Raw genomic sequence first — 17,208 nt, 5'->3', positions numbered from 1 at the left:
TATTTGTGTTGTCACGGTAAATATGACTGTTGACAGCATAATTTGGGGCAGCTCAGATTTCAATTTGCGAGGCAACGAATTAACGAAATACTTAAGTAGTACAAATCTGCACTTTTTTTTAATGCAGGAAACCGCCCAACATTTGCACGAGCTGGCAGAGAAGAGGTATTAGATGTAACTCTCTGCTCTGACAGTATTACGCATGAGTTGGCAAAATGGCTCGTACCGTCGTTATCTGATCATAAGTACATCGTCTTTGATCATTTAAACGTCTCGCTAGATATCGTCACCTATCATAAACCCAAATCTACGAACTGGGACCTCTACGAAGAGGGCTTGGCGAGTAGGTTTCATGGGTATCTTCCGACGATTGAATCTCCAAGTGACTTGGATGAGGTCGTGGATAAAACAAACTCACTCATAGTAGCAGCATACCAAGAGGCTTGTCCGCTTCGAGTTAAGCGTGCTTCTAGAGGAACACCTTGGTGGAATACCGAACTTGTTAGAGCCAAAACGTTATGTAGAAGAGCTTGGAATCACAGACGCAGGGACGGGTCGGAGGCATTTAAGTTGGCTCGCAAAGCATCCAGAAATGCGCTTCGATCCTCTGAGCGAAGTGGTTGGAAAAGTCTCTGCACAAATATCTCAAGTCTCAATGAGACTAGTAGATTAAATAAGTTACTTTCGAAATTGACAGACTTTCATGTCAGTTTCATTAGAACTGCTAATGGTGAATACTCGTCTGACGAAGATGTAGTACTCAACTGTCTTTTTGACACACACTTTCCAGGCTGTACGGAGCCATCACTGACGACTGCCTCTGAGTTCTTTTCAGGTAGTTCTGATTCTTGGGCATTTGTTCGAAGAATTGTGACAACCGAATCGATCAAACGGGCGATTGAAAGTTTTGCTCCGTATAAGTTTCCGGGAAAGGACGGAATTATACCAGTTCTACTACAAAACGGACATGAACACTTCAAGCATATTTTAAAAAAGGTTCTTACAGGATACATTTCATTAGCGTGGTGGGAAGTAGCTGTAAAAATCATTCCCAAATGTGACCGCGTCACTCATGAGGAGACAAACAGCTTTGGACCGATCAGTCTGACCTCCGTCTTTCTCAAATAAGTGGAACGTTTAATCGACCACTACATTCGGGGTATTAGCTTGGGCGAGCTGTGTGCAATGCAAAACGCATATGGGGGAAGTCTTCTACCACCTACCTGTTACACAATGTTGTCTACAACAGTGAAGAAGTTTTTTCACAAAAGCAATCAAGTTTAGTTTTTATCGATATTGAAAGTGCTTTTGACAACGTGGCTTTCGAATCCAATTTGAAGGCAGCACGGGGTCATAGAATACCTTCATATATCACGAACTGGATACACGCTATGCTTAGCAACCGAAATCTGTGCTCATCGTTAAGACAAGTAGAGATAATGAAACTGGTGTGGTGTGCTGTCATCGCTTCTATGGAACATTGTCGCCGATGACTTGTTAAGAAAAATAATGAGCTTGGGTTTCCGACGTATGGTTTCGCCAATGATTATCATATGAATGGCTAGCGTCCAAAAGGAGCTAACCCATATTTTACATTTTTACAGGACAGGGAAAAAACTTCCGCATTTCTAGATTTACATTTTATTGTTAAAATACACGATTTTATTAGTAGTTCATTGAATCGTGTTGTGTAGAAAAAATAAGATAATTACGTGAACTACCTTTCAATTCACGAGCAGTTCGTAGTTCATAATTCGAGGGGGTAATCCCGGAGGTAGCTAGCGTCCAAATGGGGTAACCCACAATTCACACGTCTTTCCTTATCTTTCGTCTTAGTGTTATGGCGCATCTATTTGAGTTATGGCGCTTTATTTGATCATTTCATACTAGTTCGGAATTCAGTCGATCCATTGGGGGTCGATGGGTCAATTAGGAGGTATTGGAGGCTGCAGCGGTGATCACAAAAACTGTTGGGAACATGTGATGGCATCATCACAGTTCCTCGATGGCGGAGTGGTTAACGCACCCAACTAGAGACTGGGAGATCGCAGGTTCGATTCCTGCTTGAGGACATATCTTTTTCACCGTTTCTTCATTCTCACGATTCCGGTCATTCTTTCTCTGTCTGTTTTCCAGTGGACACGTTCATAAAAAAATATTTTAATTCTGTCGACTTCTCCGCGGTATTTGACAAAATTAAGCACCAGATAACTGTCTTCAAATTAGCTAGACTTGGATATAATGGCCCTTTTCTGCATTGGTTTTACTCGTAACTAACCGAACGTTAAATGGCAGTGAAAATTGGACACTACACATCATTATTAGCTGCCAGCTCGGGAGTTCCTCTCGGCAGTCATCTCGGACCTTTCATATTTTTGCTCTATTTAAACTACCTAAACCATTTGCTGAAGTGTATGAAACTTTCGTTTGCTGACGACTTCAAACTGTTTAAGCTCATCAGGAATGCCAAAGACGCAGAATTCTTGCAATACCAGAAAGATGTATTCACCAATTGGTGCTATGTCAATAGGATGATGTTAAATGGCTTCAAGTGTTCAGTTATATGTTTTACTCGCAAACCTTCGACAATCAATTTCGACTACAATATATCGCAAATTGTTTTTAAACGGGAAGCATCTCTTAAAGATTTAGGAGTCTACCTAAAAAACTTCAAGTACCACATTGAGTACACAATTTCCAACGCCTCTAAGCTGTTAGGATTCATTTTTAGAGTCACTATAAACTTTACCAACATATATTGTTTAAAAGCGCTCTACTGTGCTTTGGTTCGTTCTATTTTCGAATATGGCAATGTAGTCTTATTACATTATTACCAAAATGATATTCAACGCATTGAGGCTATTCAGTACAATTTTTTTCATTTCGAACTTCGCCGACTCCCATGGAGGGACCCACTGAACCTACAGAGACACGAGAATTTCACTGTTTTCAGCGTATTTGTGTTATTATATTCGTTCTTAACAACGAAGCAAAGCTGTTGATGTCAATTTTCAAGCATTTCATTGATTGTAGGCCGAGAAATTAATGAATTAGTGAGGCACCCTGCTTAGTATGGTGAAAATAGGCACTTTACCCTAAGTGTAGAAATATATCATTCGGATGTCTATTATCTGTTGATATAAAAGATAAGGAGGTTTTATGCCTGCTGGAGAGCGAGATAGTTTAAATAAAATTCTGCTCTAACGAGCTTTCCCGGCTCCCCAAATAAATAAACAAATAAATAAACAAATTTCCTTAAGAGCGAGTGAAGCGCTATAACCTAGGCTGTTCGGATTGGGAAGAATACACGTCCTGATAGCAGCTTACGCGCAGCTTCAAAGCTGTAATATATTATATTAAGTTTCATTTGATTTGGAATATAGGTTATGCTTACATTTTCGTTTTCTTCTTTCGAGTTTATCCGAAACAAACTCCTTTTTTATCTGTGTTCGTAGTGTCCTAGGTTTTATAAATTCATTAGGCTTAAGCTGGATTCTATTGAAGAGAACTTACCCTTCTTGCAAATCTGTGATAATTAGCCTGAACTAGTCAATTAGCCGTACTATTAGCTTTAGTTTCTACAATAGGTAATATATAACAGTTCACAGCACAGTTTTATGAAATTCTTATTAATTTATCGTTCTGTTACAAATTCACTGTAATTAACTAGAATTTAAACAACTATAATAAAGGTTCAACCACGACTGCTAACTGATTTTTAATATTAAAACAGTGCAATGACGAGCAACTTACGGATTGATCACGTTGTGTCTATGCTCCATCTGACAGTTCAGCCCACGAGGGTATGTTCTGACGTTTGCGCAACTGACGTTTATGTTCGCTCGAATTGACAGCTGCGGGTTGTACTGAACTGAACTCATCTGTCTGTTGAACGAATCTGCCCTGTGGTTTCGTAACATAGGCTCTTTAGTCGGGGCAAGGTGTAAATACCTCTGTCCCATCCCAAAGGATCACAGGAGTGGCATTAACCTTCTTAGCCAAGTCACTCCCAACATTTTATCCTAACCTCCTATAATCTGAAACGGTCGGTACGGTTGTCCTCGTTTCTTCCTTATTCAAATTTCTAAAACGATTCGTTGGTTGAATTGTTCATTAAGTGAATAATTCAATTGCCGTATAATATTGAAACATCTTCAAACATAACTCTGCACAGTAGGCCTGGCCGTTTTAATATTTGCGACATATTATAATGTGCAACAAATATTAATGTTGACAAGAAAAACACTAAAGAATAACTGCAGTGTTTTCCAGGATGCTTTTCAATACTGGCCCTTACACAGCCAGTTAGAATAGAATAGAAAAGAAAATAAATAAACAAATTTCCTTATTTTTAACATGAGCTGCTCTTTTTACACATTACAAGTGTTTTCAGGAAACACTATCTTTCTTATCCTGCAAAAAGTTGATAATTAGGTATTTCGAGCCAAATGGAAATCGATCTAACGGCTCGGCTAAGTGATCTATTCAGTCAAATAACATTTCATCAAACGGCACTCGACCAAATGGCTTTCAATTCTCTAATAAAATTTTCTAAAATGTTGAATAATAATGAACACAAAATGTAATCTGTTCATGTCACAAAAAGAACACTCACTACCTCCTGCGACTCAAGTAACAGCTACATACAGCTGAATTTCTCAGCGTCAAATAGTAACGAACTGGAATGGTTTATCTTCGCACGACTCCTTTCGGTACTCCAGGCATCATCTGCCCTACCCGTTTGCCATTTTCATTGACAGACACGCTATTTGATTCTCACCGCATACAAAAAAATACAATCCGAAACCAAATAGTGTTCCGCGCTATTTACTCTGTTCGATTCCATCGGTACAATCTTCACCATTACTCGGACAAGGATACCCCAGGCTCACCTGGCGCAACGACAACTTGTAGCGAAATAGGATACGGTTTCTTCGCCAAATCCAATCATCCTTTCACTACATCCGCAATTCGTTAGTTGAAGTATGAACCTTCTGCCGAGAAGGGAAGATTTGCATTTGGTTAGTGGAAGCTGGAGGGTATGTTTATTTTACTTTTCGTCTACTGAATTTTAGATTTGAAATTTTTGCTCCCGTCGAAGCTTGTTCGGTTGAATTATAGATTTGAAACAACGGAAACAACGGGGAAATTTCAATTCCAAGTAATTGCATTTCATCCTGCGGGTTGAAACACTAGAAGGGATTCACTGTCATCAATCTTTATCAACTACATATGGTTAAGATTTAATTATCATTAGGTACGCATTGCTAACGTCAGACATTTTCCATTTCCCACGTAACCACGTGGGAACATCATCGTTCATCTTCCACTTTTGCGGTGTGGTTTTTCTGCCACCGAAGAACCGATGGAACAGCGTGTCACAAAGTAATTACCGCGCACCGACGTTGATTTCCACGATGCATGCAGTGCACTGTCCGGCACAATATAATCCTATTTACATATACATGTCTATTTTTCTGTTGAATAGAGTAGTGTTGTTGTTGTTTGATTATGATTCATCTGCATGTTGGAATTTTCCTGCATATTTAGTTCTGTTTCGCACAACCATGTATTTAGACATAAATATTAATGTGTTCATCCATGTTGTCTGTATATTATTTCTCTTTTTCGTTCTTTTTCAGATCCCAATAAATGTGTCTCTGTGTGCGTGTATTCCCCGAAGTGCAATTATGTGAATATTGCTTCTATGTTGAAAGCGTTGTCGTTTCTTGTCAAAAAAAATATCGTTTTGTCGGTGCGATAGAAGGAAAATCATCAATATTTCAGAGTGTGGAATCGGAATAGCGTATTCGGTTTCGAGAGCATATTATTGTATGTGTCTGGTTGTGAATTTTATTGCTGATCCACCGACAGCGAAATAATATTTTCCAAATGTTCCTTTCGATGGATTTTCAATGCCTGAAGTGTTCCAGTGTGTTTTCAGTTGCAAAATTTAACGTCAGTGGCAAGGAAAATTCAAAAATGGAATAACGTGCTGTGGAATACTGCTTATGGCTTATGTCGTTTCAACTGCTGTTGGGAAAAAATGTGAGCAGAATGGTGTCCATCACAAGTAAAAGCCCACTTGTGCACGAAGGTGAAACGTGAAGAAAATTCTGCGAAATTTGGAGAGAGCAAATATCTCATGATTGAATTATTACTTCAAGTGATTCGGAAACCTCCCTTCCCAAAACTGCTTTGAGCGGTCGTATTTTACAAACCGGCCCAGCCTACTCTTGTTGAGTAGAGGGGTCTGATAGTTATCGCGAAAAAGCGTGTGTAGAAAATTATCATTATCATCATACATAAAAACAGTTAATTCAATATTGAAATCTGATGCCGACCGGGGAATTTTCCACGAGATAGCAAGCTAGCATCCACGCGGGTGGGAAAGAAGTAGAAGAGAAGAAAACTTTGAAATTAATTTTCATATCCCCTGAAGCAAATCACAACCACTTCATAAAAAAATGCGCCACCTCATCGGTTTCAGCGTTCGAGGCAATACCGCTCTGTAAATAACAACAACCGGAATACAAATTCGAGCTAACTCCCACGCACACTACATTAAGACAAAAAAACGTCCACTAGAGACAGCAATAAACAGCGAATCAATTACAGCTCAATTGGTTATAATCGTCAAACAGCAACCCCGCGAACTCACAGACATCGCGCATTGAGTCCCCCCCCCCCCACCGAACAGCCGACAGCCGGTGGATTTAAGGCGTGCGTGTCTGTGAGACAATTTCATGACGGAAAAATGATTACACAGAAAAGGAATGCCAAACCGGTACGTGAAACAAGTTTACTTGTTGAATATCTATGATATATCTCTTATACTATCTTTTATTAGTACCTTTATTTTGTCGAAACCCCGTAGAATCTCCCGCACCCACCAGGTCTCTGCATCTGCTTGAACTGCTATTGTTAGCATATCTTCTATTTTCACCGGGTATCATACGAGCAAACAGTAGCCTTCGATGAAATCCTATTTCTCCACATACCTAGGAGTTCTTCTTTTGACTTTGATAAAGTTTCCTTTCTATTTCGCGTTTACGTCTTGAAAAGAAAGCTTTCCGGCGGTGGTACGCACCAACACACACCAACAGAACGGAAAATCGTCTTTGATCTATGGATGGAACAGAAAAGTTTGTCAAGCAAATTTCATGCGTGTAATCGGTACATTCTGGTGCGGATTGAATACTGAACGGTATCTATATATAGGAGATTTCGGTTATTGAAAGATGAAAAGCATTTTTTCGTTCATCAGTGCTGAACGGTAGACTTGATGAATTTCGTGTTAAAGAAGCTGATAATGAAACTGGTCCAAATCCCGATTTGAACAAAACGTAGTAGCTGCCTTTTTTGGTGGTATCCCTCTCAGGGATAGCATAAGAGTTTGTGAATCAGGCCGGAGTCCCAAGGGTTGCTGGTACGAATACTGCCTCTGGGAGGAATTTTATTCCACATTATTACGTTCGTTAAACTCACTATTTCGATCTGTTTTCTCCGTGGGATACCACCAAAAAAGTCTAAAGTAATGCATTGATACCACTAGTTTACATCATCGGCCATTTTCAATGTCAAATCGTGTGCTGAATCCTAAAATGAGGTCCAAAAAATTTACAGTAGAACAGTTTTCGAGTTACAGTGAAAAAATGAATTTTACCTTTAAAATTCAAAGTACGTTTAGTAAAATCCAAATATCTTCGGTTGTAGTGTATCGATATGAAATCTTATTATGTTGAATTAAAGGTAATTTAATGCACTTTAGATTGTTGTAACATGTTGTTTTAGTGCGATTACTGGTTCTGATGTTATTTACGAATCTATTGAACTTTTTCTTATTTTTTCGTCATTTTTTGAAGAAAAATGAGCATGTGATCAATATTTTCAGCAAGATAAACTAACCCTAAAAACTATATTTTTACGGGAAATTATAGCCTGCTAAAAACCAATGAAAATAAGCACTTGTTAGTTTGAATTCGATGAAAATTACGAAAGTTATTCAATTTTTGGTAAAATAGCAATTTTTGTGTTTCTCTGGGTCAATTTATTGAACCGTCTCGATTCCAATTTTTTTCTAGGGCTTGTTTAATAATATATGCGGGACTCTCTGTCAGTATTTTGTTAAACAAGTAAATGGAAGAATTTTAAAAGAATTTAATGTAAGGTAATATTCTATTAAAATGCTATGCTATAATTTGGTAAAAACCAAAATTTCTCACAAGGGTGAAAATTTGTTGGTAAACCAGTCTTTGTACTTGAGGGCACAACTCCTTATTTCATACTCAGTTGCGTTTCGGCTTCGCCTCATCAGAAACCGACACTAACTTATTGTCATAGACATAGGCCTGCTAAGCCAAGACAAGTTTCGGCTTCACTGTGTATCATCGGCATAAACAGAACTTTTGCTCGAACGGAACATCACGTTTGATCAGTCGTTCGATTGAAACACAAAGTGTGTTTTAGTTTTAAGGGATTTGCGTCATGCCGGCGCTAATCTATTCCGACAATAAGTTAGTGTCGGTTTTTGATGAGGCGAAGCCGAAACGCAACTGACTATCAAAATGATTAAAGACTTCTGATAAGAATAATTTCAGGCTCAGTGGAGTAATATCATAAAAAAGGCATTAATAGTACGCATAATATTTACATGTGTCTTATAGAATCGTATATGTAGAAAATACGTTGTAAACTGCACGCTCCACAATGCCTTGATACACACATCGGAAGCTTATCACGGTGCAAAATTTTAGCACTAGCTTAACGAAAGATGACTTATCCACCTATTTCGTCACGTTTTGTTCTACTAACAATTTATTTCACGTTATTAAAACGTCTAGAAGTTTATAATTTGAAATCATATTGGATTCACATTGGCTTCTACGATGTCCCGATTTCACTGTAGTGGTTCACAAAACTTCAAACTACTACAATGTATTGCGTGAAACATCTAAGTGCAATTACAAAATATTCTACGTTCTTCAAATCATTCTTAAGTTCAGATTCTGAGATTTTAGACCTAAAATAAGTCTTATTCGATGTCCTACATAATTTCAAAAGACTAGATGTTCTAGGAAATAACACAAATTAAAAGTTTTACAAATTATTAATTTTTTAATATTTGACGTATGTAGTATCATATATTTCTACGGGTTCGTATAATTTGTATTAACATTGTACAAAACCAAGTTGAGCAGCTAGCAGCTTTCAAAACACGAATTTTATAACGTGTGCGGGTTTAGTTTACAACGAATTTTGTATCATAAGAGTGTTATTTTATATAATACACTTGTAAATAGTACACGCAGTATTGCATACCAATCATTCAATGACTTTTAATTTCATTAATCCTGAATTTATTGTTATCAGAAGTCTATAATCATTTAGATAAACGAGCTCCCCACATTTAATTCTTTCAAAATTCTTCCATTTACTTGTTTAACAGAATTCTGACAGAGAGTCACTCATATATTATTAAACAAGCCCCAGGAAAAAATTGGAATCGAGACGGAAACACAAAAATTGCCATTTTCCAAAAAATTGAATAACTTTCGCAATTTTCATCGGATTCAAACTAACAATTGCTTATTTTTATTGATTATTAGCGGGCTTTAATTTCCCATAAAAATATAATTTTAAGGATTGCTTTATCTTGCCGAAAATATTGATCACACGCTCATTTTTCTTCAAAAAATGACGAAAAATTAAGAAAAAGTCCAATGGATTCGTGAATGACGTCAGAACCAGTAGTTGCTTTAAAAAATGTTCTAACGATCGAAAGTGCATTCAATTACCTTTAATTCACATTAAATATTTCATATCGATTCTCTATAACCAAAGATATTTGGATTTTACTGAACGTACTTTTAATTTTAAAGGAGCAATTCATTTTTTCACTTTAACTCGAAAACTGTCCTACTGTAAATTTTTTGAACCTCATTTTTGGATTCAGCACGCAATTTTACATCAGGGGGGTTCGAATATTGAAGTTCGGACTTTAATTTTTATTTTTTTGTGGTTTGACTTAAGTACACTAGTTAGTCAAACCACAAAAAAATATTGTTGTAGCTGTGTTCGGTTTAAGCATCTGCTTATTTTCAACAGACATTCAGACCATTTCAACTTAAGGGTGTGAAAAAAGTACCTATGTTTGATATTTTTTTTGAAGATGTAAAATGATTTAGACATGTGCGCTATTCTGCAAAATGTTTATAAAGGTTTCATCTATATTATAAAAATTTTCGAGTGTAAGGTGTCAAAAATTGCGTCCAAAATGGCGGCTCCAGCAGAGGTGTTTTGAAATTCTCAATTCATCGTCTACAAGCAGCAAACCAAAACGATCTTGAAGATTACATTCCGTAGTGGTGCCCCAACCTAAAAAACATGAAAAAATTCGATATACAAACAAAATGGCGGCCACTTGAAAATAAAGAATCGTTTTTTCACACTTCGGCCGGCTGTAAATAATCGTTAATGATCAAAATATTGCCATGTTACAGCGCCCGAGAATGTTGTCTTCTTTTAGGCGGGCAAAACTCAACGTTGATTTTGGTTCAAAAACGAGAATGCCCGCAGATTCGAAAAATCTTGTTCCGAGAAAGCCGCCATTTTTACACCTTACACTCGAAAATTTTCAATTTATAGATAAAACCTTACTAAACATTTTGCAGAATTGCGCACATGTCTAAGTCATTTTACTGCTTCAAGAAAAATTATTACATTACGTACTTTTTTGCCACAATTATATAAGGGGACTCCCTTTGGAGGGTTTTTTTTTGAAAGGGCATTGGTGTTTTTGCATACGGTAAATTTAATAAAATATTGCTCAAGTTTCGTCATCTGCATAGCAGAGCGGTCCGAGAATGAATTTCCGGGAATTCATTATTTTTCGCCGAAAAAACATGGCTTTTTGTATATACTACTTTGAAAAAAGTGTTGTTTGAGAACAGTTTTTTGTACAGCAAAACTATCGAAAAATTAGTTTCGGGGTATTAATCCTTTGCAAAAAAAAATATAAACCGACATTTTTCAATAAAAATATAATAAATCAATGATTTTGCAATTTGAGATCGTCTCTTCAGAATGCAGCGCTTAACTAGGGTATCAGATTAACGCTAAATCCGAATAGATCACCCAAAAGCAACAAAACAAAAGGACCGACCTAAGCATGGAAGAATGCGACATCTCTTAAAAAGTAGCGTTATGGAGCGATACCGAACATTGGCTCGATTTTTCTTCGGATGGAGTTTAAAAATGTAATATGTGGTTTGAATAGTTTTGAGGAGACTAAACTGAGAACTGAATATTTTGAAAAATTCTCTAAATGTAAAAAAACCGGAGCAACGATAAACAAAACAATTCCATGTCAACTTTTGAATAGGGTTGTAGGATTTGTAAACATACTTTTGTTTTGCTGATTTCTCTTAACTTGCTATTATTTCAACATGGAAAACATTTGAAATTGATTCTTCGAAGGGTAAAGATGTGGGTTAATGTGTATTTCTCTTAAAATTTAAATGGAAATCCCAGGGCATGTTCGAAAGAACACAATGTCGAAATTTTCCGAACTAATTTCTGATCATGCATGTTATTTGGAAATGTGGTGAAACTAGCACTCTCTATTCCACTTTTATGTAATAATAAACGATGAGAGATATATGATAGAGTAGATTCAATAGTTTTAACTTGATCTGGAACGCTGCAATAACGCTCGAAGCTTATTGGAATGGTACGAGGTCAACAACGTGAACTTCGAAGAGACGAAAATCAGGAATGAATTTAAAAATCATATTTTTCTGCTTCTATAACATACTGGCTGAATTGGCAGCTGACTAAGTTAGACAAGAACTTCACGGAAATCATATAGAGGCCTATTTGATGAAATGAATTGCAAAAATTTAAAAAGTTGCACATTCATGGCCATTTCAGTAATAAAAATGTTAGTTTCGCTTCTACATCTGCAGATGCCTTGCCAAATCATCAACTTGTGAAAAATATGATCGATACACGGAAAAGAATTTTGTTCATAACATCATGATCAAAAGATCACGATTTCGTGAATCGAACGAATCTTAGTCGCGATTTTCGATGTATCAATTACGAATAATGTTCGGGTGTTCGGACTACAAAAAAAAGTTCATGCAGCAGTGCCGATTTTACCAAGTTCAAAAATAGTGTAATTTCAATAATTATCTTAAATGTAATTCAATAATCTTACAATTAGTTTCCTTTTAGCGCGAACAGATCCTCTCTACAAATCCGAACAAATCCACAATTTGTTTCCTCTTGATTTGACATTTTAGAACCTCGCGACTCGGGTTTCCGCTGCAGTGACATCTATCACATATAGCGAACTTCGGCAAGGGACACAGTGCTGCCAAAATATGCCTTGCCCCGTGAATCCCGCAGGTCCTCCTCCACTTCCATTCCAGGTCGTTTCAGTTTCCCAGATAACGTTCGTACTATCGCATTCTACCGTCTTTCGAAAACATCATCTTCTTGGCCCTTGCTCGTACCCATGTCCTTCTGCTGCCTTCAGCGGCATACACTAAATCGCTTTTCGTTTTTCATTTTTCGTTTTTAGGTTTTCATTTTTCGTTTTTAGGTTTTCGTTTTTCGTTTTTCGTTTTTCGTTTTTCGTTTTTCGTTTTTCGTTTTTCGTTTTTCGTTTTTCGTTTTTCGTTTTTCGTTTTTCGTTTTTCGTTTTTCGTTTTTCGTTTTTCGTTTTTCGTTTTTCGTTTTTCGTTTTTCGTTTTTCGTTTTTCGTTTTTCGTTTTTCGTTTTTCGTTTTTCGTTTTTCGTTTTTCGTTTTTCGTTTTTCGTTTTTCGTTTTTCGTTTTTCGTTTTTCGTTTTTCGTTTTTCGTTTTTCGTTTTTCGTTTTTCGTTTTTCGTTTTTCGTTTTTCGTTTTTCGTTTTTCATTTTTCATTTTTCATTTTTCGTTTTTCGTTTTTCGTTTTTCTTTTTCGACATTTTCCAATTTTCCTTTTTGACGTTTTCCGATTTTCCATTTTACGTTTTTACGTTTTTACGTTTTTACGTTTTTACGTTTTTACGTTTTTACGTTTTTACGTTTTTACGTTTTTACGTTTTTACGTTTTTACGTTTTTACGTTTTTACGTTTTTACGTTTTTACGTTTTTACGTTTTTACGTTTTTACGTTTTTACGTTTTTACGTTTTTACGTTTTTACGTTTTTACGTTTTTACGTTTTTACGTTTTTACGTTTTTACGTTTTTACGTTTTTACGTTTTTACGTTTTTACGTTTTTACGTTTTTACGTTTTTACGTTTTTACGTTTTTACGTTTTTACGTTTTTACGTTTTTACGTTTTTACGTTTTTACGTTTTTACGTTTTTACGTTTTTACGTTTTTACGTTTTTACGTTTTTACGTTTTTACGTTTTTACGTTTTTACGTTTTTACGTTTTTACGTTTTTACGTTTTTACGTTTTTACGTTTTTACGTTTTTACGTTTTTACGTTTTTACGTTTTTACGTTTTTACGTTTTTACGTTTTTACGTTTTTACGTTTTTACGTTTTTACGTTTTTACGTTTTTACGTTTTTACGTTTTTACGTTTTTACGTTTTTACGTTTTTACGTTTTTACGTTTTTACGTTTTTACGTTTTTACGTTTTTACGTTTTTACGTTTTTACGTTTTTACGTTTTTACGTTTTTACGTTTTTACGTTTTTACGTTTTTACGTTTTTACGTTTTTACGTTTTTACGTTTTTACGTTTTTACGTTTTTACGTTTTTACGTTTTTACGTTTTTACGTTTTTACGTTTTTACGTTTTTACGTTTTTACGTTTTTACGTTTTTACGTTTTTACGTTTTTACGTTTTTACGTTTTTACGTTTTTACGTTTTTACGTTTTTACGTTTTTACGTTTTTACGTTTTTACGTTTTTACGTTTTTACGTTTTTACGTTTTTACGTTTTTACGTTTTTACGTTTTTACGTTTTTACGTTTTTACGTTTTTACGTTTTTACGTTTTTACGTTTTTACGTTTTTACGTTTTTACGTTTTTACGTTTTTACGTTTTTACGTTTTTACGTTTTTACGTTTTTACGTTTTTACGTTTTTACGTTTTTACGTTTTTACGTTTTTACGTTTTTACGTTTTTACGTTTTTACGTTTTTACGTTTTTACGTTTTTACGTTTTTACGTTTTTACGTTTTTACGTTTTTACGTTTTTACGTTTTTACGTTTTTACGTTTTTACGTTTTTACGTTTTTACGTTTTTACGTTTTTACGTTTTTACGTTTTTACGTTTTTACGTTTTTACGTTTTTACGTTTTTACGTTTTTACGTTTTTACGTTTTTACGTTTTTACGTTTTTACGTTTTTACGTTTTTACGTTTTTACGTTTTTACGTTTTTACGTTTTTACGTTTTTACGTTTTTACGTTTTTACGTTTTTACGTTTTTACGTTTTTACGTTTTTACGTTTTTACGTTTTTACGTTTTTACGTTTTTACGTTTTTACGTTTTTACGTTTTTACGTTTTTACGTTTTTACGTTTTTACGTTTTTACGTTTTTACGTTTTTACGTTTTTACGTTTTTACGTTTTTACGTTTTTACGTTTTTACGTTTTTACGTTTTTACGTTTTTACGTTTTTACGTTTTTACGTTTTTACGTTTTTACGTTTTTACGTTTTTACGTTTTTACGTTTTTACGTTTTTACGTTTTTACGTTTTTACGTTTTTACGTTTTTACGTTTTTACGTTTTTACGTTTTTACGTTTTTACGTTTTTACGTTTTTACGTTTTTACGTTTTTACGTTTTTACGTTTTTACGTTTTTACGTTTTTACGTTTTTACGTTTTTACGTTTTTACGTTTTTACGTTTTTACGTTTTTACGTTTTTACGTTTTTACGTTTTTACGTTTTTACGTTTTTACGTTTTTACGTTTTTACGTTTTTACGTTTTTACGTTTTTACGTTTTTACGTTTTTACGTTTTTACGTTTTTACGTTTTTACGTTTTTACGTTTTTACGTTTTTACGTTTTTACGTTTTTACGTTTTTACGTTTTTACGTTTTTACGTTTTTACGTTTTTACGTTTTTACGTTTTTACGTTTTTACGTTTTTACGTTTTTACGTTTTTACGTTTTTACGTTTTTACGTTTTTACGTTTTTACGTTTTTACGTTTTTACATTTTTACGTTTTTACGTTTTTACTGAAATCATGAAATCACACAGCTAGTGATAAAAATGTCAAAAATCGTGACTAATATACAGAAATCAAGAACAAACATAAACAAAAATCTCTACTCATGATTAAGTTCCTAAAACGTGAACATTTCATTACCATGTTAAATGAAACTGAAAATGAGTAGGAATATATTTTAACTATTACAAGCACACAAAATAGATCCTAAATCATGCACTAGGAATCATGAACTAGGTTACGAAACCATGCATAATATTTTATGATTTTGTTAAGTATTTGATGAACACAAATGGTCAGATGTGACTATTGTACTAGAAATCATGAACTTGGAATGCATGAATAATATTATATGATTTCGTGAAGTATGTCACGATCACGAATGGGAAGTCGTGACTATTATACTAGCAATCATGAACCAGTTTACGAAGGCATGAATAATATTTTATGTTGTTGTGAACTATATCACGAGCATAAATGATAAGTCCTGATTATTAAAGTAGGATTCATGAAACAGTTCACATATACATGAGCAATATCACGGGCACGCTTAGTCAGTCTTGACTATTATACTAGAAATCATGAACCAGTTCATGAATAATATTTCATGGTTTTGTGAACTATTTCATGAGCACGGATATTGGACCGTGACTAATATATTAGGAATCATGAATTAGTTCACAAAGATTCAATGGATTCATAAATTAAATTCCGAGTTTCGAGAAAATATCCAGAATGATTTGACTTTTTAAACTAATGTTCCCAAATCTATTCATATTATCATGAGTCAAACTTTGGTTTTATGAATAATGTTCACAAAGTTGTGAACTAGTTCACCTACAGAAAATCGATTCGAGAAATTCCATGAGAATCCGGCCGACCGCAAAATATGACCATCGTCGATTCGAACGAAACTTTACATTTGTGTTCGGTTTATGAATCTCCATGATTTTCTCTGACAATTGCAATATTCTGATACAAGGGCAATTTTTCAAAAGGGCGTAGACGTTTCTACGTGCAATAATTTCATTTTTTCTTTTCGTTCGATTACACTATTTTATACAGTAAAACTATCTGAAAACGAAATACAGGTAACGAATACTTCTGCACGAAAAAAATATACGCGGAAAAAATGTTGTGTCATTTTTCACAAAAACAAAAATTTTTGATAAAAATTGAAATATCAAAAAAACCCATTCTTTATAATTTTCTATATTTTGTCAACAAAAAACTAAAGAGAAAAGAAACATTTTGAATGTAATTTCATGATGGAGAAATTATTAGCAAAAAAGTTTTTCTCGCAATAACTTTATAAATGTTTTTAAATTTTTTACTAATTGACATACAAAACTGTATTACAGAATATAATTCTAAGTATCATTTTAAATCAAAATGCATTTAACAAATATCTTCCAAAATGCGATAGTTTTCAAGATATTTGGAATTTTGCTCCAACAAAAGCAATTAATTCATGTAATTATGTCCTTTTTAAAAGTTATTCGCGTTACCCTATCTTTAATTGTCAAAAGTCTAATATTTATCGTTTTACAGACATAAAAGAAGCTTTTTCAATGTATTTGGATCATGGAGAAGCTTATAATAAAAAAGTTTTTCTAACAACAACTTTTGACATTTTTTTATAATTCTTACTATTTGCAGTCAAAATTAGAGTTTTATTTTTGATTATGATTTTAAACGCCATTTTAAATCAAATTGCTTATAACAAAAAATTTCTGAAATGTAGTAGTTCTCGACATATTTTAAATTTTGTTTTAACAACACAATTGTTTCGTTTTAATACGACCTTTTCAGAAGTTATTCTCCATCAACAATAATTGGTTTTTCGTAAGGCCCATACCATTTCCCTTAGCTTTCCCATTGACATCAAGGTGATATTGTAAACCGTTTAAAAGCTATACGAAAACAATCAAAATATTATTCAACCATAGCATCTGTTGATTTAACTATATAGTTGAATTATATTTTGGTTGTTTTCATGTAGCTTTCAAATGGTTTACAATATCGCCTTGATTT

At 34.4% G+C, this 17,208-nt stretch overlaps 1 protein-coding gene across 5 annotated transcripts in view; it reads left to right on the top strand.

Moving 5' to 3' along the window:
• The window catches only part of LOC131694112 (transient receptor potential cation channel trpm), a 355,889-nt gene that overhangs the window by 42,775 nt on the left and 295,906 nt on the right, over window positions 1-17,208 (top strand). For 4 of the 5 annotated variants that reach the window (XM_058982535.1, XM_058982530.1, XM_058982533.1 and 1 more), the window contains exon 2: window positions 5,643-6,787. The exons of the other annotated variant lie outside the window; for it this stretch is intronic. In XM_058982535.1, the coding sequence (XP_058838518.1) occupies window positions 6,758-6,787 (30 nt within the window). In that variant the 5' untranslated portion in view covers window positions 5,643-6,757. The remainder of the gene's footprint in view (window positions 1-5,642; window positions 6,788-17,208) is intronic. 5 annotated transcript variants of the gene reach the window in all.

This window comes from Topomyia yanbarensis, chromosome 3 (assembly GCF_030247195.1).
Source record: "Topomyia yanbarensis strain Yona2022 chromosome 3, ASM3024719v1, whole genome shotgun sequence".
NCBI classification, from domain to species: Eukaryota; Metazoa; Arthropoda; class Insecta; order Diptera; family Culicidae; genus Topomyia; species Topomyia yanbarensis.
This window is presented reverse-complemented; position numbering and strand designations above follow the sequence as displayed.